We start from the raw sequence: 24,435 nt of genomic DNA, 5'->3' as shown, positions 1-24,435 counted from the left end.
GAACACCGACGCTTCGACAGTAGCGATTGGTGGGGAATTATTTCAAGACATTAAAGGAGAAAGACACACGTTAGGGTACGCTAGCAGAACCCTCAAACCGGCTGAAACACGCTACACTACTACCGAGCAGGAGGCTCTGGCAATTGTGTATTGTTGCGCAAAGTTCAGGCAACATATAATCGGACACAAAATCATCGCACAAACTGACCACCACGCATTGTCATTTCTAAGAAAATGCAGACTCACTAGTGGAAGATTAACCAGGTGGGCGTTGGCACTACAGGAATATGATTTAGTTATTGAATACATTCCCGGCAAATTAAACATAGCAGCCGACACACTAACAAGATATCCGAGAATAAGTGACACACGAAAAAACAAGAAAATATCAATCAATACCATTAAAGAAATGACATACAGCAAACAGTTAGTGGACAAACTAAAAATAATTGGCAAACTACAAGAAACAGACACATCCACACAAAAAATAAGGAACAAACAATCAATGTATACAAAAACAAAAAATGGAATAACATTCACTAGAACCAAATTGACGGACCAATGGAGAGTAATAATGCCAGAACAAATTCAGGACCAAGTTATACGGGAAACACATACAACGATGGGTCACCCAGGAAGATTCAAAACTTACCATATATTGAACAACGTATGTACATTCAAAAACATGAACAGAACGATAGCACACATTGTAAAAACTTGCGACGAATGTCAGAAGAACAAACCACTTAATTTCAAAGCGACAGGCAATATCATGGCCCACAAACCAACGAAACTGCTGGAAAGGATATCGGTGGATCTGATGGGTCAGTTACCAACAGGAAGGGGCGGGGTACACTATATTTTAGCAGTTTTGGACACATTCTCAAAATATATACGACTATACGCATTAAAAAGAGCAACGACAAGAGCAATCATAAATAAAATTGAACTTGACTACATTAAGGTCATAGGAAAGCCCGAATCAATTTTAACAGACAACGGCACACAATTCGCAAACAAAAGATGGCGGGACAAAATGAAAGAACTTGGTATAGCAGTATCATTTTCAACAATATACCACCCCCAGTCGAATCCGGTTGAACGATATAACAGGGAAATAGGGAGGATTCTACGAACGTACTGCAGCAATCAACACACAAAATGGCCCAACATGTTGGGAATGGTGGAAAATTGGATGAATAAGATGAAGTCCGAAATTACTGAAGAAACTCCGTACGAAGTTATGTTCAGAAAAAAGGTAACCCATCAAATACATAATATTATATCATACCCCGTTCAACCAGACACGGACACGGATATTATTTGCTTGGTCGCGGACCGAATCAAAACAAAGGCAGAAAAAAGGGAAAATAAGAAAAGAAATCTCCAGCCACACAAATACGAAGTCGGACAACAGATTCTTATAAAAAACCACCAACTATCAAATGCAGAGCATGGGGAAATAAAGAAACTGTTTAACCTGTTTAACGGCCCGTACGAGGTAGTAAAAATAATAAGCCATAATACACTAGTAATACCGACAACGGACAAACAACAGCTGACAAACATCGCTGAAATTCGTCCGTATTACAGACCAAACAATTGCCAATAATAAATGTCAAGCATAGGATTGGTCAGTCGGATAGACCAATCAAAACGCATACACCATCACGAAACAAAGTATATATATCAGCAAAATCACAACCAAGTCATCATTCTATCATCATCATCAGTGCAGCGTTCAAAGCAGCAGCTTCTCCAGTACTCTACATCAGTCGTCAAAAATCACTATCCTGACGGACATATCTCACATCATTCGGTAAGTAGCCAAATACCTTATACATTCCCCCCCCCCACCATCTGCGACCACGAGGCACAGTCACCGAAGGGTGATGCCGCCGGGTCTCGCGCCGCAGCGAAGGCTAGCCACAGCATGCCGAATGTGGGAAACTGTAGCAAAAAACGCGTCGCCACAATCGCCAAGTCTGCCCAAATAACCACTAAACGTTCAATGCCAACCCTCCCAGAACCAGTCACGCAACCAAACATCACTGATCTCACGAAAATGGACTACGCTACAGCAACCAAATCCAAGGAAACTATCAGTAATGAACAAATTATAGCCCTTAGTAGGGCTAACTGATCTCCTCACGGTCATTTCTACAACAAATGACCCCAAAGAAATGCTATTATCCACAATAAAATCATTCCTGTCCCTCTTCGGTAAACAAAAATGAACACAAATCTAAAAATTGTACATTGGAACGCAAACGGCATTACAAAAAGAATTAACGAACTTAGCGCATTCATTTCCACTATCAAACCCGACATCATACTACTAAATGAAACTCATCTCAAACCTAATCTAAGCCTCAAGGTCCCAAATTTTCTCACATATAGGAACGACCTACCGCTAATCCGCGGTTCTAAAGCCCACGGTGGTACAGCAATCCTAGTTCATCGTAAAATAGTTCATCAACCAATCAACATAAATACTAAGCTTCAGTCTACATCTATATTAATAAAAATGAGTAACAAAACCACCCTCATCTCTTCAGTCTACAAGCCTCCATCGTCAACCTTAATTACATCCGACCTCGACCTTCTCATCAACAGTGCAGATAATATTATTATTGCTGGTGACCTAAACTCAAAACACCCACTCTGGAACAGCCGCAGGACAAACGCTGCTGGGCTAATACTCTATAACCACCTTCTGCAGAATGACTACTCAATCATCGCTCCTGACACCCCTACACACTTTCCAAGCTCTAATAAATACAGACCTGACGTATTAGACATCGCTATAGTCCGCACTCATCTTCTGGTACACGTCACAAACTTAAACGAGTTATCCTCTGATCATAATCCAATATCACTTGAATTCTCTGACTCGCCCATCACAATCTCTCCCCCAACTCCAAACACCCAAATCAACTGGGACAAATTTTATCACACACTTAGTGCAGAAAAACCTAACACGGCTCTTCTTACCAACACCAAGCAAAACATTGACATCAGCATTCATGCATTCACCGGTTCCATTCATTCAGCTCTTGACAATAGCTCGTATCTTCGCAACAAAATCAACCGCCGCTCAGTTATTCCCGCAGAAATACAGCATGAAATAAATGGTAAAAATCGAATCCGTCGAGAGTGGCAACAAACCCGAGACCCCCAGATTAAAAGATCTCTAAATGCCAAAATAAACTTCATAAGATTGATGCTGCAAACCCACAGGGAAGACGAATGGGACAAGTACCTAAATTCCCTAAACCATAGCGAAAATTCAATTTATAAATTAAATAGAGGTCTACTAAAAAAAAGACCAGCTACTCACCCACTACTCGGTCCAAATGGTTTATCCTACTCCGCGGAAGAAAAAACGGAAATTATTGCAGACTCCCTGGAACGACAGTTCTCTACTTATCAAGGTCCTAAATCCTAATCTCCCAGAGGTAACTGAGAGCATTACGACTATCAGAGGCTCAGTGATAAACAAACCCAATCTCTTCACCACTCCAGGATCAATCCAAAAACTTATATCCAAGTTGGAAAAGAATAAAGCCCCTGGCAGAGACCAAATCACAAACACTGCACTCAAATTTCTTCCCAAAAACAAGCTACTCGATTTAACTAAAATAATTAACGGTTGCTTTAATCTATGCTACTTCCCAAGCATTTGGAAACAGTCGTCCATAATTTCTATTCCGAAACCTGGCAAAAATCATCAACTACCAGAAAATTATAGACCTATAGCTCTTCTCTCCTCCCTCTCAAAAATATACGAACGTTTAATCCTTCAAGATCTCCAAAAATCTCTGGCTGGCAAAATAAGAGACGAGCAGTTCGCCTTCCGTCAAAACCACTCAACTGTTCTCCAACTGACCAAACTAATGGATCAAATCAGCGTAAATCTCAACCAAGGTATTCAAACAGCTGCCATCTTCCTTGATGTTGAAAAAGCATTCGATACTGTCTGGCATGACGGGCTTCTCCATAAGATGTTGTCCATGAATATCCCTCTACAAATAATAAAAATTACTGAATCCTTCCTCTCAGAACGTACCTTTTCAGTCAAAATTGAAAACCATAACTCGTCACTAAGAAAAGCAAATGCGGGCGTGCCACAAGGCTCTTGTCTTTCCCCTACGCTCTTTAATATTTATACAAATGACCTACCAACGAATATTAATTCTCGAGTCTCTCTATTTGCGGATGACACAATGTTTTACTGTTCAAACCACAATGCGCGCTTTGCATCCTTACAACTTCAAAAACAAATAAACCTGGCATCAGTCTGGTTCAAAAAATGGCGACTTCGTATAAATGAATCCAAAACCACTGCAATCCTGTTCGGCCGTACAAAATCTACAAAAATCAAAAATATTCAAATAAACAACATTCAAATCCCTTGGTCCAGGAGCGTTAAGTATCTAGGAGTAACAATTGACCATAAATTAAACTTTTCTACTCACGTGTCAAACATTGTCAAAAAAGCCACTCAAATTCGCGGTCTACTATATTCAATTTTAAACAAAAAAAGCCCAATCCCTACCAGAACCAAACTAAACCTCTTCAAAATGTACATTATCCCTATCTTAACCTACGCCGGTGAAGCATGGGCACCCTTCATCAGCGCATCTACATGGAGGAAAATAGAAACAGTACAGACAATAGGTATCAGAGTAATACTAGGTCAACCGTCCATAGTAAAAAACTCAGTACTTCTTCACACAACCGGCTTCTTCCCTGTCAAGCAACTTATCAAAAAGAACGCCTTAGCAACATTCCACCGTATCTCAACTTCTCAGTACAACCATATAAAAAATATTGGTCTAATTGCCAACCCATCACATGCCTCTAGACATAAACAACTTCCTACAGTTAAACTATGGCCAACAAGTTAATTATATAAAAAAAAAAAAAAAAACCTACCTTGCAAACTCCACTTCAACACCCAGCTACTAGCAAAGGCAAAACGCCTGGTATAGTATATAGGCGTAAAGCCGTCCTACCAAGTAGTAAAAAAACCAAGTCATCATTCATCAAAAAACAGTCAACATGAAGACTACAGGAAAATACGAGCATTTGAGAAAAGCCGCGGCAGAAGCAAGACAGCGAACGCTCAAAGTCGACAAGATCGATAACTACGGACTAGCATCAATCCGCCTGGTAAAAGTAAGGTCACCAGCCGAGGAAACTGAACGAAAAAGAAATAAAGAAAAACACATGGCCATGATCAAATGGGTAACGGAAGTAAACGAAGCCAGACAGACACGCAACCACGATTGGAACACACCGATCGATTGGAAAATGGTAACTGAAAAAACGGTACACAAATACGTACCGTTTGAACAAAAGGATATTCAACTATCAGAAGCAGTCAAGTACGTCACCGAATGCCTGGCAAAACACGAACGCCCAAAGAATGGTAGAGCAATCATAGGAGAAGACACGCCACTGTGGTATCTATCACGAAATAAGTTACGCAAGGCTTTATACAGGGCTTCTATCAACCGCACTCGTGCTTTGACAAATTAGTGCCCAATTACTTCGCCACCCGGTCGCTTATCCGGGGGGGGGGAATTGATACCGTACAAAATACACACAACGATTAAAAAGGCCGTTCTCACGGCCACCAGATAGTACTCGTATGACAAGCCAAGACAACTTATGTCTTGCACATAGTTCACACAAACAATCAGATCTTATACGAGTACTATACATAACATTGCCGAGTGAAAACGACATCTAGGATACCTGGCGATCTATAAGTCGATGTCGTTTTCACTTGCCAAACACTAGATACGCCCACCAATCACAACGCTAGGGTCGGTCGATGCGTATATATACGGGTGCATTCGACCGATCGTCACCAGCTGGCCCCTCTTGGGCTCCTTTCGTCGGTCCCTCACATTGGAGACGTATCGAATCTGTTCAAAACATCGGCATTCGCACGATAACGGGTATGCCCACTATCGTTAAAAATTCGGTCCTTCTAAAATCAGCAAATTTCAAGTCAATCAAAAATTCTATTCATAGCCAATCTAAATCGATGTTCTATAAAAACTCTTTCTCTACTCATGCCCACATCCGACTCTTAGGGAAATCTCACACCCCACCAACCACAAAGCGTAGAATCAAACCCTACCCTTTGACATGGGTTGACCAACAAATTTAACACCACCTTCCTAAAACATCCATCCACTAGTAGAGGCAAATGCCTGGTATAGTTTCACGGCTTAGCCATCCCCCCAAAGCAAAGCAAAAAATCGTCACCAGTAATTCTCCAATCTTCCAGACATCAAGCTCAACCAAAATTCATAGCTGCTGTCACTGGAAAAACGGAGGACACCCACTGCCACGCCGGAGCGACTAACCTGAGAAAGGAGACGACGACGAGACCAGCGAGATCCAAGAAGCCACCCGACCAACCGAGGACTAGATACGGATAATACGGACGCGCATAATCGATCCACGGTGCCGCTCACATTCTGTACGAGGACCGAGGACTAGATACAACGACCGAAACGAATAATACGAACGCGCATAATCGACCCACGCTGCCGCTCACATTCCGTATGGGGACCGAGGACTACGAAGATTCGCCGGACACACGGAGGATTCAGCCACGCCAAGTGATCCGAGTCACGGGATTCCATAAACCCGGACCCGTGTTCAACACTCGTAGAACTCACGGATAAATTCCCCCGAGCGCGCCTGCATAGGCCACGCTGCCCGTCCGGGTATACGAGCCAACGCCACTTATTTGAGCGGGCCGGACGTATCTACCCGGATCTTCCCTGATTGTAACGGACTCATTCCCTTATTGTCAAGGTGGTCACAACCCCGTGAACCATTCCATGCGGTCACGCGGATGTGAACCATCATCTCCAAACCTTATATAACATTATTTATATATGTAAAATAATAAAGACACTGATTACTCGAAATCAACCGAGTGTATAATTTCTTTAGCGTGACGGAGTTTCACCACCGGTGGCTCCGTTACATACTGAGGTAGATGCAGATTCTGTTAAAACTAAACTAGCATTATGGAGCATCAAACATAATATTTCACAGGCTGCAACTTCAGATTTATTAAAAATTATTCAGTCTAGTTACATTCCGGTTGATGCTAGAACTTTGTTAAAAACTAAAATTTCAAATTTAAAGGTTCCACTTAAAGAAATGGCACCTGGGCAATACTACCATTTTGGTGTACGCAATGGTTTCATACAGAATTATATTGATGACACTATGGATATAATAAAATTAGTTGTAGGAATCGATGGCCTTCCATTAACTAAAAGCTCGAAAAGCACTTTTTGGCCAAACTTGTGTTATATTAGACCTTATTATAATAATGTATTTCCGATTGGGCTATAATGGGGAAATGAAAAACCAAACAACAGCAATGATTTTTTAGACGATTTTGTTAAAGAAATACGAAATTTAATATTAAATGGAATTGAAATATTAAATAAGTCGTTAGTAAAAAAGTAGTTTTGGAGGTTTTTTCATGCGATGTTCCTGAAAAATCGTACGTTTTTAAAACTAAAGGTCACGCCGGATACTTTTCATGTTGTCGCTGTATGGTTGAAGGAGATTCTAAAAACCATAGAATATGTTTTCCCGATTTGAATTGTACAAAGAAAACACATGAAAATTTCATTTCAAGGCAAAATGAGGAGCACCACACCGATTGCTCTACTCTTTCCATTTTAACTGAAATTCCTGGTATAGATATAATTAAATCATTTTCCCTAGATTATATGCATCTAGTTTGTCTAGGTGTAACTAGAAAATTAACTAACCTATGGTTAAAAGGACCATTGACTAATAGAATCGGTAACAGAAATAGCACTACTCTTAGTATTTTATTAATATCGTTTAAAAAGTGTATGCCTAAAGACTTTCAGCGGAAACCACGAGGTGTTGACGAAGTAAATAGGTGGAAAGCAACCGAGTTTCGGGCATTTTTATTGTATTTTGGTCCTATCGTCTTAAAAAACATTATAAACAATCAATTTTATAATAATTTTCTTTGTTTGCATGTTAGTATGACATTATTATTGACTCCTAACCCACATAACAATTATTAGTGTTTAAACTTACATAAACACTGGTTTTGAATTAAACTATTAATATTCAAAAGTAAACGTTTAATTTAACTTGAACTAACATTATTTTATCCATACATAAATTAGATACATATTTTAGTATTAATTTAACTAAGGTTTATGGTTTAAAAATTAACACTCATTGTTCAATTTTTATTCAAGACTACTGCATAGTTGAAATGTCAATATTAAAATTCGGTAAGTATATTAACACTTATAAAATATCGATCTATAAGTACTTCATCAATATTAAGCTCTAAATATCTATTATATATTATATGTAATAGTTAAAAATGGTATTAAAACCTAAATATTTACAAAACATATTATAATGTTTGGATATACTGTTATGTCAAAACATATACATAAAATAATCTATTAATAGAAAATATATCCGTAACATAAAGCAGTTTAAAGATAATCTAAAATTATTCATTAATCATTATTTAAAAATATTATAATAAGCCAAATTATTTAAATTTAAAATTGTTGATATTTCACTCTTCCGACACGTATAATATATAGGTATTATAATATAAAACAGACTATATGTAATATAATAATATACAGTTGCCCAGACAAGGACAATTAATTATGGTACATGAATGTATTAACTGTAATAATTTGTCTGATTTTAAGTGAACTGCTTTGTTTAAAGCATATTTTATTTAGAGACCTGCGGTTATTGAGTTTCGGTATGAACTCGACAACTTGACGCTTCCGTGATTTCAACAGTGTAATGTATTTGGATTTTGTTTACGATTATTTATCGTTATAATGTTTTATTTCATCCGAAAGACGATAATAACATGGAAGACGCCACTGATATAGTATTATAATATACTAAGAAATGTCTATACATATCATGATTTATAATAGATACATGTATGTTACCTAAATCTAAATGTATCTTTATTATATCGTTGATCGAGTATAATAATAACATGGCGATATCTGAAAAGGTAAGTTGATTCAATTATTTATTTTATGTTATTGTTAATATAGAAATTCTATACCCATACTACGATTTATTGTATATCAATTCCTTTTAAATTAATTTAAAATGTATAATACAAAATAATGTAAGTATAATATTATAATACAATTATTATTATTAATAATACATAAGCATACCTATATAATAAAACATAATTTATGTATACATTTGAAATATATATAGGCACTTAAATTAAAACATTAAAGGAAAGAACAAATTCCAGTTATTCAACTTGATTATAATGAGATGAGTAAGTAAATATAATAATATTAATAATACATAAATACATAATGTTTGAAACAAATTACAAATATAAATATTAAATAGGTTTATATACTACCTATTATACCTACTAGGCATTACTACCAAATAAATTCAAAGAAATAATATTAATGATGGTTTATAATTGTATTGTGTGAATTAGTGAAAAGGCTATTGTTTTATTATTTATTTTTAAAATCATACATTTATTATTAATATTTTCAATCGGCCATCTATTTAAAACATTGGTCAAATTATCAACTAATGAGATACCTAGTTTTGTACTATCGATAGGTTTATTATAAAAAGGTAACCTACTCAGAAAAATATACCCCAAGATAAATACTTCGTTCTTTATTTTACATATATTTATTACTTTAACAATATTACCATCAACTGTTTGTATAAATGAATCACATTCATGATTTATTTTTATTTCAAAGTTATTAAAAATTATTGTTTTATATTGAATACCTGAGTATGGGATGAGTGCTTCAACTAATGGCCCATTGGTATGACTGTTTTTAAATGTGAACGAATTATTTGAACTATTTTTATTTACGTCAGATTTCAATTTATAAGTTGTAGATTCATTGTACCGTTTAACAGCTTGTTGTAACGGTTGGTGGCTTTTTCTTACATATTTTTTTAGCACCTTCATATGGTTTTCAAAAGGAAATGCGCTACAATTATCTAGAGAACCGAAACGAATATAGTCATCACTGATATGTTGTAAAGCGTGGACGTTATGAGAAATCCATTCGTTTCCATAAATAGTCGCAAAATCCTTAACGAAAAAATGCAATAACTGTTTACTGAAATCTAAACGACGAGATTTGCAGTTAGGTCTAAGAAGGATAGACATGCTAGCGTGTAAACACAAAAAATGTAAATAACATTTTTCATTAATTATATTTTTAAGCACTACGGGACCCAAATAAAGTAAAAAAGTTCGGAACTCTGTTGCCTTCCATCTACAAACTTGATCAATACCTCGTGGTTTTCGTTGAAAGTCGCTAGTTACACAACCTTTAAGTGATAGTAAATAAGTACTAAGCATCTTACTTTTAGCGCTACTTAACCTATTATTCAATGGTCCTTTAAGCCATAAATTAATCATTTTTTTAACTACACCTAAACACACCAAGTGCATATAGTCAAGGGAAAAATCGTTTATAATATTTATACCAGGAATATTAGTGAGAATAGATAAAGTAGGACTCATGTGATATTCTTCTTGTTCTTTAATCACAAAACTATTGTGTGTTCTATTACGGCAATTCATTTGTGGAAAACACACACGTCTATTTAAAAATTCACCTTCAGTAAAACATCGGGAACATGAAAAAAATCCACTGTGTCCCTTAGTTTTCAAAATAAATGATTTGGCCGGCACATCACAGCAGAATACATCTAGCGTTACTTTTTTTTTAATTAATACTCCCGATTGTTTTTTGATCTCAATTCTGGTATTTATTAATTCTATAATTTCATCACAAAAATCTTTTAAAAAATCATTACTATCACTTGGTTTGTCATTTCCCCAATAAATTCCAATGGGAAATACAGCGTTATGGTGTTGTCTAACATAACATAAAATCGGCCAAAATGTACTTTTAGAGCTCTTGGTTAAAGGTAATCCGTCTATACCTATAACTAATTTTAGCTCACTTTGATCGTCATCAACATAATGATTTTTAACACCTTCAGAAATGCCGAAATGATAATATTTACCAGGTGAGATATCTTTTAATGAAATGGCAGTTGAATTTGAAATATTAGTTTTTAGCAATGTTCGACCATCAGTAGGTATTGTGTGATCATAACAAGAATTTATAATTTTCAGTAAATCAGAGGTCGCCGTTTGTGTAATGTTATGTTGTATTGCCCACTGTGCCAATTTAGTATGAGGTGAATTATCTATATCATCAATAAAAATGTCTTCATCTGAACATTCTGTACTATAATCGGTTGTAGTTGTACTATTGACTTCAAGTGAACAATCTGAATAAGTAATTTTACTATCACTATTACATTGTAACGTTGAAGCACTCAAGTCTTCTTTAATTTTACATGTAACAGAATAAATAAAAATAATTAATTTTATAGATGCTATATAATTTATAAATCGTTTATACTATATAGTATACTTGCATGTGTTTTTACATAAAGGTACAATATATACTTATATTCTTAATATTTTACTATAGGTACTAATTTTATATATAAAGATATATATTATATTATAATATATTTTTTGTAAGTTTATTATATTATTATAATAAATTTAATTAGTACTACATTTTATAATCAATGATAGTATTTATGATACTGTGATTGTAATTATTCGTAACCAGTAGCCATATCGGCATATTATTATAAAAATATATTAACATCACACAAACAGGCGTGCGCAGAGGTCCCGATCCAACCTGACGTAATTAATGATCCAATACTTGGATATAGTCTTGGATCTTAAATTTATTTAAATACGTCATCATGCACTGCATACACACTTATAATAATTTAAAAGTGTAATACTTATTTGAATGTAAATTAAACTAAATATTTAGTTCATATCGGTAGGACGCGACGGTACCTACAATGTAAGAAACAAATAGGTAATATATTATATTGTCTAAGTAAGAAAGAAAAGAAAACAATTTTGATTATGATTTATATAATTTTCAACTTTATATTTCTGAACGTGAAGATGAGGCAACGCGAGTGTTACTAAAATGTTTTATGTATCACTACAATGTAAAATTACCACGAGTTATACTGATTATAATAATATAATATATATGAACATATTATAATACATATTTTATACATGTGAACTTGTTTTTAAATTTCAAAAATATGACAGCCCCGTGTGCACGCCTTTGCACATGACACGCAATTGATATAATGAGTATTATCAATTTTTTAAGTAAAATATTATAGTACCTTCGTGTGATGTATCTGATTCTTGAACAACTGGGATATCATTAACTTCGTGAGTTTCATGTGGTGTTTGTAAGCTTTCCGATTCGTATTCTACTGAATTTATAGCACTAATCTCTGCTAGTTCATTAAGAATACGCCTTCGCTTTGTAGATGAACTCCGTATTTGTGACTTACTCATATTTATGTATAAATTATAAAATGACAAATATAACTCAGGTAGATATGTAATAGTTGATACTTATATAATTTGTAAATTATAATAGTCAAGATGTGGTGCACTACAGAATTTCCTAGGTAATGAGCAGTGTCGCAGTGATCCTGTAGCTGTAGACGTATATAATATATTCTTATATCATAATGCATTCTTAATAGTTTTGTAATGGTATTCAAATTATTACGACATATATATAGCTACATAACTTAATATCATCATAAAAGTATACAACTATTAATTATTTTTCAAAAACCTAAAAATATCTGTACTATGTACCCCATTAGGTACAAGATTCTAAATAATTATGTATAACATTCAATACAATCGCCAATAATTTGAAATCAAAGATAATAAAACAATCTAAAAATATCAATCTTAGAACATAACACATTGCACTTAGTACAATCCTATAATATAATAATATGCATATACATTAATTAACATGACAAAATTGAAAAATACGTCAACAATAACATATTTTGTACCCATGTAATTTATCTAATAAACAACAATCTAATAATCCGATATTGAACAAGTACTAAGCAACGGTTGACTCAACCAAATAAGTAGGACCCAAATACCCAATTTCAATACGACAAGCCGACAGCCAGTCTAGTGTCTACTTCCATCAACTGAGTCGGATCTCAGCAGCCTAGTCTGTTAACATCATTCAAATCTACCTACTACAGTTTATTTTTGTCTTAAACTTGTCGCAATAACCAAGTATTATTTATAAGCGTTTTTTTTCACATCTGTTTAGCATGGCGAATTTTTAGAGATTATACGCATACCTATATCGTACCTAATGGCTAATATAGTATAGTAACTTAGTATTATCATAACGAAAATACGAAATATACTTTTTCATGAGTATTATTATGATTCAACATAATATCATATACCTATATAATATATACAGTGGGTACACAATGTACATAAATAGGTACCTGGTGGGCGGCGGGTGGCGGGCGGCGGCCGATACCCGCATACAAGTTTCCCTAAGATGGCTGATGGACGGTTATTTCAGTGTTATTACTAATTTACTGATATTGTGACTTGTTAGATAGCGATAACATACATAATATTATAAGTTATTACGTAATCCGTATTATTATTTCTGATTCTCGATATTCATATTTCACATAACCCAACTCTCGTAGTCGTCTCATTGATCGTTCATTCGTTGTCAATTGGCTTGCAAATTGTTTACGTTGCGCGTCGTTTTCGAGCGTGTCTGTTGTATACCTACATTAAGCCAGACGATACCTGTATAAAATGGTCTGGTGTGTGGTGCATTTCACGTTGGACGATACTGTGGAAGTTGTTCCTGGGCCATGCCTGACATTTATAGTATTAGTTATGTCCAACTATTATTCTTATGCACCTATCGATTAACATTAATGAATAACAAACTAGCTACACGGCTACTAAAATAAGTTCAAAACATTTATTACTTGATACGTTACACAGATACGTATACCATAAGGATACGCCTGGTCATACAAATAATAACGTAATTAGTTTTTAAACTTTTTGCTACTACGATTGCGGGTGAAATAAAGGTTGTACGTACTCGAACCATAGAGCCTTTTCGAATCCCCGTACGCCAAACAGTCAGATTCTCGAGTTCGGTAGCGATCTACGGGGAAAAAAAATCCAAAAAACAGGCAAATACTTAATTTTCCAAGTAGGTACAAAAAACACTCTAAAAATTGCCCCCCGAACCAAATGTCGGCTCAACTCGATCTCGGTTCCAATCGTTCCGACGTAAAGTGCACTATGAAGTACGACTACAAAACGGCTCGTAGCGTCCAAAATCTAAGTGTCGGTGTCGAAAAACACGAAAAACGCAGCTACCTACCCTAAACGAACCCTCCAAAGACGGGTAAAAAAGGCTCGTACGGTATCGACACAAGACGCCGAACTTAATCACCAACCTCCACACTATAGGAATCTCGAAGCTTCAGAAACGTACGACGACATCCCGAGTTTTTCCAAAATATCTTTGAGGGGTGGGGTCGAAAGCCTGGACTATTTAGGGGGGCTTGAAACAAATTTTTTGGTGAAGAAACGGTGCACCCGAGTTAGAACCCGACCGAGATACTTAAATCAAAAAAAAGGGGGGGTAATTTTCGGTATGATAAGCTCGTGGGTGGGCACAACCCATAGCTGCTTACGAAATATTTCCATGACGCTCCACGCCTGCTCACTGGCGCGATGACAAAATGTCGAAATACCGAGCGCCGCAACACTCCGTATATAAGTGCACAACGGACGCTTTGCTCACACCGTATATTAATATATATATATATAATAATTTATTTATTAATATATTAACATATTTTCTTTACTACAGCGGCTAAATCGATAATGATTCGCTTCACCGAGAGCAAGAAAAAAGCGGTGCAGTGGTACATGCGGCACAGCGATGCCAAATAGCAGATGCGGGTTCGACTCTCAATCATCGCATTTTTTTTTTTCAAAAAATATTACAAGTAAAAAAAAAACCTGAGTAAAATCCTAACTCCCGAACTATAAGTCGGATAGACCCCAAACCAGTATCAATCGATCCGGCTAACCGTCCTCCATTGAAATAAAATTCTAAAACAGTAAACCTCACTGAAAAATCAGGAGCTAGGGGTTTAAATTCAAAATGTCATTTAAACAATTTATTTTAAATAACATAATAATAATATATTATATATATTATTTTATTATTTCGCTTATGATATCATATTATTATTATATTCATAATAATATTTATAAAATAATTATTTGATGTTATATTAACATAATTATTATAACAATATTGTTTAAATTAATATATGATATTGATTAAATATTATATTCTGAAAATTATAATATTATTTTGTTATTGATGTCATATAATTGATATTCCATAATATTATTTTATAAAATAACTATTCGATATTATAGTAATGTTAATTCCATAATAATACTTTTGTAATGGAAAACTGATATTTATAAAATATTATCATTACGAAAATGCTATCTGGGACTTGGTATTACGTAAAAAATACCGGCAATATTCAAAACTACATCTACTTCCTTGATTCTATTAAATCCGAACTAATCAATTTACTAAAATCAATTGCGAGTAAAAATCCGATCAAGTTTAATTTAAAGCTTGAGGCGACATATAATATACCAAATGTCGAATATTCATCGGAAAACCGTGCTTTTAAAACATCGGCTAAGGCGGTTTTCTGTGATACCGGAGTACAGGAAATTGTTGAAGAGGCATTCGCTAAATTAATGAAAGAGCAAGACGAGTATACAAGCAAGGGTAGTGGTTTCACATTACAATGTATAGACGGTTTAATGTTAGGTGTATATAAATATACACCTATAGGCGGCTCATCCTACATACAACTACCAGATGCGATAGAAAATAAAAAAGCTACGATTAACCCTCAAAACATAGACATGCAATGCTTCAAATAGGCAATCCTAGCAAAACATGTTACAGGAGAAAATAAATGTCGTATTGGTGATAATTATATAAAACACGAAAAAAAATATAATTTTACAAATATATCGTTCCCGACACCACTACACCAGGTTAAAATTTTTGAAAAAAATAAACCAAACGTGTCCGTACATGTTTACGGTATCGATAAGAAATTTCAACCACCAAAATTTCCGGAATATAAAGTATTCCCTCTGAAAGTAGTACATGAAGAAAAACCCGACCATTTTGATCTACTTATAATATCAGACGGGGATAACAGTCACTATAGCTACATCTCTAATTTTTCACGGCTCATCAGATCACAAAAAACCAAACACGATGGACAAACAATATTTTGCAAACGGTGCTTCACAACATTCGACAAACAACAGTACAAATATAAATTAAACGGCGTGGCAGGACTAGAACAACATAAATTAATATGTGGGGAGCACAAACCCATACTACCTCAGATACCTGAACCTGGGTCAATACTCGAGTTTACTGCATGGGATAAAACACAACGTCATCCTATAGTAATTTATGCAGATTTCGAAGCAATTCTCAAGAAAACTGATGAGAAAATTGGAGAAAAAACAACAGCTTTTCAAGAACACGAACCCATGAGCTATGGGTATATGGTTAAAGCAAATGACGAAATACCGGTGGAACTGCTTGAAAAATTCGGAATTCCAACATCACCCGTAATCTACCGTGGAAATGAAAATAATAAGGACGTGGCGAAACATTTTGTAGATAGTATTGTGGAAATAGCTAAAAAAATTGAAGAATTACTCAAAACAAACATTCCTATAATTTTCACGGGTGAACAACGAAAAACACACGAATTATGTAATAATTGTAATTTATGTAAGACCAAGTTTTCTCGTGAAAATCATAAAGTGGCAGATCACTGCCATTTATCGGGAAAATTTAGACAATCGTTATGCAATACGTGTAATCTTAAACTTCAAACACCAAACTTTGTACCGGTATTTTTTCATAATTTATCGAATTATGATTCACATTTCATTGTCACTCGTCTTGGATATGATACAAACTCCATCTCTGTAATACCAAACAGCGAAGAAAAGTTTATTACGTTTTCAAAACATATAAGCAATTCGTTCACATTAAGATTTATCGATACACTGAGATTTATGGCCTCCAGCTTATCAACACTTTCAAAAAATTTAATCAGACCTGGATTTGAAAAGTTTAGAAACAGCGCAAAACATTTTTCCGCACAGGATTTATCACTAGTTACCCGTAAGGGTGTATACCCGTATGACTATACAGATGATTGGGATAAGCTCGAAGAAACCAGTTTACCGGCAGAAAAAGATTTTTACAGTTCATTGGAAGAATCACATATAAAACATGAGGATTTTGAACATGCAAATACAGTTTGGAACCATTTCAGCTGTCAAACACTCGGGGAATACTCTGATCTTTATTTAAAAATCGATGTGTTACTGTTGGCTGATGTGTTTGAAAATTTCCGAGACCTCTGTTTAACCACCTACCATCTGGATCCATCATTTTACTACACGGCGCCAGGATTTAGTTTTGACTGTATGTTGAAATACACGGGTCAACAACTCGAATTACTTCATGATTATGACATGTTGTTAATGATTGAAAAAGGTAAAATGATTATTTATTTTTTTTTTAAAATGTGAAATAATACTTGATTTTATTATAGGAATTCGTGGTGGATTGACTCAGGCGAGCATGAGATATGCAAAGGCGAATAATGAAAAGACACCAGATTATGATTCAACAAAACCGAAATCATGGCTTGTTTATCAGGATTGTAAGAATAATTTTAATATTTTAAATTAATTTAAATTAATTTAATTTGTTATTTAAATTCCAGGTAACAATTTGTATGGTTACGCAATGTCACAATTCATGCCATACGGTGTATTTAATTGGGTAGAACCCACACTAGATGGGTTAAATGCTTTAGACGATAGTTCACCAATAGGTCGGATGTATGAGGTTGACATATCATACCCAAAAGAACTTCATGACAAACATAATGACTTGCCATTCCTACCGAAAAATGATATTCCACCCGGTTCAAAAGTTAAAAAACTAATGGCAACACTCCATTCAAAGAAAAACTACGTGATTCATTATCGGAACCTACAGCAGGCCATTAAAAACGGACTAGTAGTGGAAAAAGTACCATATTTATTTTTTATTTTATTTATAAATTATAACCCACATAACATACAAACTTATAATGGACCTTTAATAAATATTTAATTTGTAATGTTGATCATTGAATAAATGTTGAGATTTGATTCAACAAAGGTCGTTTTAATCTATTATAAAGATTCCATAAAGGTGAGTTGAACCAGAAAATGAAGTTGAATCGACATTCAAACATCAGCATTTAATAAGCATTGTAACATAAACCTTTACTAAATATAATTTGTATGTTGGGTTAGTGTTTACTTAACCTTAAATAAGTATTGAAATTTAGTTTTATAATGAAATACCAACCTTTAGCAAGTGTTTATAATATCAGTATTATATGTTTATTCAATGTTACTAAATGCAATAGTTATACTTAATTGAATTATACCATCTGACATATATATAGGCGCAATTAAGGAGGCTTAACCCTCTCAAATTCAACCAGGGCCGGATTGGGATGTCTCGGCCCTTCGAGATATATTTTTCTACCGGCCCATAATTTGTTATAGTGGCCCATATACCTATTGGCCAAATGTTAATATTCAATATGCATTAATAATAATGACCTTATCACATTTGTTGACACCACTAGAAAAATAATTCAGCCCCCTCCCCAAATTTAAAACTCAAATTGCACCTATGACCTTATCTCATAATTTTAACATTTTAATTACCTAATATTAACCAATAAGAAATATAATATTTGTGTCTGTAGAATAAAAAAGAATTCATTCAATTGCATATGATAAAAAAAAATATTTGTAATATATAATTTAATAATATATTATAATCAACATTCAAAAATGGACAACCAAATTAATATTAAATATATACTTTCCCAGTCATAAGACTGTATGGTTCTTTGGAATAGTATAGTAATGTAACAGTAAATTGTTCACATTTACCTAATCTAACAAGAATTTATTATTATTTAATATATATTTTTATTTTTCATATAAATAATAAACTTTAATCAGCATATTGAGCCATTAGAATAATAAAAATACATATAATTATATAAAATATAATAAAACATCATATTAATACCTAAAAATTAAAATTTTTCATTATTTTTCCATGTAAATTAAAAAAAAAAAAATATTACTTATAAATACAGAAAAATAATATATTCTTATTCTTATTATATATTATTATATTTACAATTTTAATGCATCTGATAAAAGCCGACTCCTTTGGGATATATTATTTATTACATCTTCATTATCAATATTCATAAGAATATCCTTTTCTATGCTCATTATCAAAAAATGTTCCAATTTATTTTGAGACAAACAATTCCTTAATCGATTCAAAATATATTTTAGTTTCGAAAAAGTAGTTTCACAACGTACCTGAGTACAAGAAAGTGTTAAAACATATTTATAGACTAAAAATAGGTTTCTATAAGCAGTAGTGTGCAAGTTATATTTTTTTAAAACATTGTAACAACATACAATGCAATTTTTGCACGCTTCCTGTCCACCTATACTTAAACAGCGATTACTTGAACTGTTTCCTATTTCTTCATTTCCATCTTCTCTACTATCTTCATCACTATCGTCCTCAAAAAAATTCTCGGAAGTCTTGGCAATATTTTTAATTTTAGGCCATTTACAGATAAAGTCTTTAAGTTCTGACTGTATTATCCCAGCAGTTATGTTGTTATCAAACCGTTTTAATTTATTACTCATCCACTGAAATGCAATTTCCGGTACATCTTTATTAAAATATTCAGGAATTAGCAAAACTATTTCTAAAAAATTGCCATGATCCAATGCAGAATTGTCCAATGTGTACGCTGCTTCTGCGTTTTTTGATCCCCGATAACTTAACCCACGTTTTCCTATTAATTTTATTATATCTATGAGTCGATGAAAAACAGCCCTTTTTCTTTCTACCTCATACTGTTTACTAGTACTGAATCTAGATTTAATATCTGTTGCATTAGTATAATGTAAAAAAGCTTCACAATTATTTACATGATGTGACTTTTGTTCATGTTCTTTGATTCGAGTATATGGATTATTAATTGATTCAGCTTTTAATCCTGAAGTGAAACGGTTGTTATCACTACCAAAAGCTAGACAAAATGTACAATAGAAAGCATTCTGATATTTTGAATAGGTAAGCCATTGTCGTTTAAAGGTTGAATTGTTTTCTTTTCGAAAATATGCTTTTGTTGGGTTGAAACTCACATTATTGAATGGCTGAAGTGGATGATATTTAAAGAATGAATGTAAGTTACTGGCCAATGGTTTCTCAAAACAATTTATGAATATACCAGCATCATCGTCATTGAGTGATGGTAAAATCTATAATGTATAAATACCTAACCATGTTATAAATATGAAAATATTGCAAAATAATTATTTGTGTCAATACATACTTCATTATGTACATTTTTATAAAGGACATTATCTTGTTTATCCATAATTATTGTGTCCTACAATTATGTAACACAATATTATTATCTACAGGATACAACCACACCAATTAAATATATATCACATACAACTTATTTATTATACTTACATTTTCATCCATAGCTGTAACTACAACATCTTCAAAAGCATTATCGTTTGAATTTTTATCATTATTGTCGTTACCAATTTTTCTCATATCTGAACTAAGTCCATCAACACCCTACAAATAGTAAATTGTATATAAACATTTAATAATAAAATAATTAGCATATTATTTATTTTATTTAAATTAAAAACTGATTCATTATTATTACTATTATTATAGTCAATCAATAGGTAAAATAGGTCAATAGGTATTTGTAATAATTATACGAAACTAGTTTATTTTCTTCTTACTTTTTCAGTTTCTCCTGTATCTGCGACTTCTTCAAAAACATTATCGTTTGAATTTTTATCATTATTGTCATTACCAATTTTTCTCATATCTGAGCTAAGTCCATCAACACCCTACAAATAGTAAATTGTATATAAACATTTAATAATAAAATAAATCACATTTTATTTATTTTATTTAAATTAAAAACTGATTCATTATTATTACTATTATTATAGTCAATCAATAGGTAAAATAGGTCAATAATAAGTATTTGTAATAATTATAAGAAACTAGTTTATTTTCTTCTTACTTTTTCAGTTTCTCCTGTACCTGTGACTTCTTCAAAAACATTATCGTTTGAATTTTTATCATTATTGTCATTACCAATTTTTCTCATATCTGAGCTAAGTCCATCAACACTCTACAAATAGTAAATTGTATATAAACATATAATAATAAAATAAATCACATTTTATTTAGGTATTTATATTTATTTTTTTCTTCTGTTCAGTTTTCAATTGCACCAGTAGGATACAATCAATTGGCCAAAAATATAATTTAAATTTGTATCATTAATGTCACTAACCATATTTCTAATTGCTGTATTTAATTTATTAATAGGTACTTTAAAAATAATAAATTTGAAAAATAGACATTAAGAAGTACAATTTAAATTAAAAAATTATAACATTAGTTATTGCTTATTAACTAAACGTCTAAACAGCATAATAAATACATTTTATTTTACCTACCTTTTTATGTAGAGATTGTTTTTGTGGTTTAAATAGTTCATTTAGTGTCAAACATTGTTTTGCTGAGAATCAAAATATATTTTAAAACTTGTTCAATTTCATTTTTTGAATTGTCTGAAGAAGAAAACTTTTTGATTTTCAGCACAGATTCTGAAAAATATAATTATAAAATTTATTACTAAACAAAACATGCTAAAAATAATATATAGTGTACGCTTTTTTTTTTTTTTTATTAAAATAGAAAAAATTTACAATCTGTATCATATATGAAAATTTTATTATAGTTTTAACATATAAACAAATTAAGTTTCTAATTATAAGCTATACAGGATGATTTTTTTATCGTTAAACACTCATTATTTCAAAAAGTATTTAATTGTTTCCAAATTTTTATATATACATGCTATTCTAGAATTGTACAATATTTTTATTTTTTTCACCCTTATATTTAATCGTACACGACTATCTACTTTTGATTTTCAAATAGCAACGTATAATAAAAATTTCTTAAATGAATACAAACATTTATTTCATGAATTTTCACGTTAAAATTTTTAATTTTTGTTAATCCGTTAAATACATTTTTATAGATCAAACAAGTTTTTGGTTATAACTAGAGAGCTGAGTGTTAGGTTTTTACATATCTTTATTTGCTTTATATGCAGCACAATAAGGATGAAAAATGTAGACAATTTATCCGTAAGATATTTTAAGAACTTAAAAGTCTGCCTTCTAGCTATAATAATAACAACAAAATTATTTAAGTTAATTATTTGGAAGTTTAAATCAAAATGTATGTATACATAATATAGTTATTATAGCTCACTATAATAAATTGAAAACACTACTGTAAATCTTATGTAACTATTTTGTTTTTAAATTTATACTAACCAAAAATAATTTTTGTTATCAACAACGCATAAAAACACCTTTTTTTATTACCGCGACCATTGTATGAACATTTTGTGAGCAATTCTGGAATGAATAATAAACCCATTATACGTTTGACCATTATTTTCACAGTGAGTCCTCCCACAGAGGAAATATATTGAACCTAGAAAATAGTACATGTTTATAAAAAATTGATGAATTTTAAATCCCTTTGAATGAATACCTACCAAATGCAAACGATATGTGGTGTTGGTTGATATTTTATTTTCAACATCATCCAACTCATCAAATGACTTTATTGGAAAATCAGTTTAAAATTTGTTAAATCTGGATTTTTTTCACTCGCATGAGACACTTTTTTGTCATTTTCAACTACATTTAATATAAAATTTAACTTTTCATCCATAGAACGTATTTCAAATTTAATTGTCAATAATTGATGGAGAACCGATTTCTTGAAAGCATCATTATCATCTGTTAATGATTTAAATAAACAATATTATAGTTACAGCTGTACTTTTCACATAATAACAAATAAATAGTTTCTAGAAATTTAATAATTTAGCTTCATAAAAAATAGGGCAAAAAAAAAAAACAAAAAGCAAAAAGAAAGTGTGAAATTACCAAGTATAAATTTTTTTGATTTTAAAGTATTTGAATCATCACTCAGTGTCTTAGGCAAAGATCTATTTTCTACAAACAAAATTCACAATTAATAAAATACACACATAAATGGGTAAAAAAATTCAATAAGATCATTACTAACGAGTCATTATCAATTGAGAACAGTCAAAATCACCATTATTATGTTTTGAGATAATGCCTGGTGATCTTGTAGTAGCTTCTTTTTTTTATGAGGATCAGCCGGAAATAATCTTCTTTTTACTTTTTAAATAACAAACATATTATTATATATTAAATAAAAATACTAAAAAAGAAAAAAAGAATACATAAGTAATAATTCAAATAAGAAAACACACCATAAGAATTGTGATTTGTGTCTGATGATGCTTCACGGTTTTTTTCTAATAAAAATAACAATAACAAATAGCAAAATATTATTATATTTAACATAAATGTAAAACCAAAATTATAAGTTAATAAAAGTATCATACCCGCAGAAAATAACTGTGGAGACTTGTTATCTACAGATTGCAGAGGAGATTCAGTTATATCAGACAAAATACTTTTTTCAGCTGCAAAAAATATATTTAAATCAATAGTAAATAAAATAATATTTAAAATTATCATTATTACTTTTTGATATAGCGTCTGTTGATCTTGTAGCAGCTTCTGTTTTATTACGAGGATCAGCCAGAGATAATCTTCTTTTTACTTCTTATACAACAAACATAATATTATAATGTTTATTAATAACAATACCAAAAATGAAAAAAAGAATACATAGGTATATTCAAATAAGAAAACATACCATAAGAATTGTGATTTGTTTCTAATGATGCTTCACGATGTTTTTCTAATAAAAATAACAATAGCAAATAGCAAAATATTATTATTTTTAAAATAAATGTAAAACCAAAATTATAAGTTAATAAAAGTATCATACCCGCAGAAAATAATTGTGGAGACTTGTTATCTACAGATTGCAGAGGCGTTTCAGTTATATCAGACAAAATACTTTTTTCAACTGCAAAATATATATTTAAATCAATAGTAAATAAAATAATATTAATCCATCTATATATATACAAACCTAATAACAAATCGTCATTATTAATTAATGGTTTTAATGGAGACCAACCATG

The 24,435-nt window shown here is 32.3% G+C and overlaps 1 protein-coding gene and 1 pseudogene across 1 annotated transcript; one reads left to right on the top strand and one right to left on the bottom strand.

Annotated features, from left to right (window-relative positions):
- The first annotated feature begins 15,553 nt into the window (after positions 1-15,553).
- On the top strand, positions 15,554-19,225 carry LOC132953153 (uncharacterized). The gene is made up of 5 exons (XM_061025686.1): positions 15,554-15,898; positions 16,130-17,666; positions 17,725-17,835; positions 17,899-18,209; positions 19,205-19,225. Exons 1-5 carry the CDS (start codon positions 15,554-15,556, stop codon positions 19,223-19,225), a joined length of 2,325 nt encoding a protein of 774 aa, XP_060881669.1.
- A 2,580-nt stretch (positions 19,226-21,805) lies between these two features.
- LOC132953152 (uncharacterized) lies at positions 21,806-23,442 on the bottom strand (annotated as a pseudogene).
- Between the last annotated feature and the right edge of the window lie 993 nt (positions 23,443-24,435).

This window comes from Metopolophium dirhodum, unplaced genomic scaffold (assembly GCF_019925205.1).
Source record: "Metopolophium dirhodum isolate CAU unplaced genomic scaffold, ASM1992520v1 scaffold1, whole genome shotgun sequence".
NCBI lineage: Eukaryota > Metazoa > Arthropoda > Insecta > Hemiptera > Aphididae > Metopolophium > Metopolophium dirhodum.
This window is presented reverse-complemented; position numbering and strand designations above follow the sequence as displayed.

Excerpts from the sequence above, each read along its gene's own strand:
- LOC132953153 (XM_061025686.1), top strand. The coding sequence starts at position 15,554 with ATGCTATCTGGGACTTGGTATTACGTAAAAAATACCGGCAATATTCAA. Across the intron at positions 15,899-16,129 it reads TAGACGGTTTAATGTTAGGT|GTTAAAATTTTTGAAAAAAA; the intron begins GTATATAAATAT and ends CCACTACACCAG. Across the intron at positions 18,210-19,204 it reads ACGGACTAGTAGTGGAAAAA|CATATTGAGCCATTAGAATA; the intron begins GTACCATATTTA and ends AACTTTAATCAG.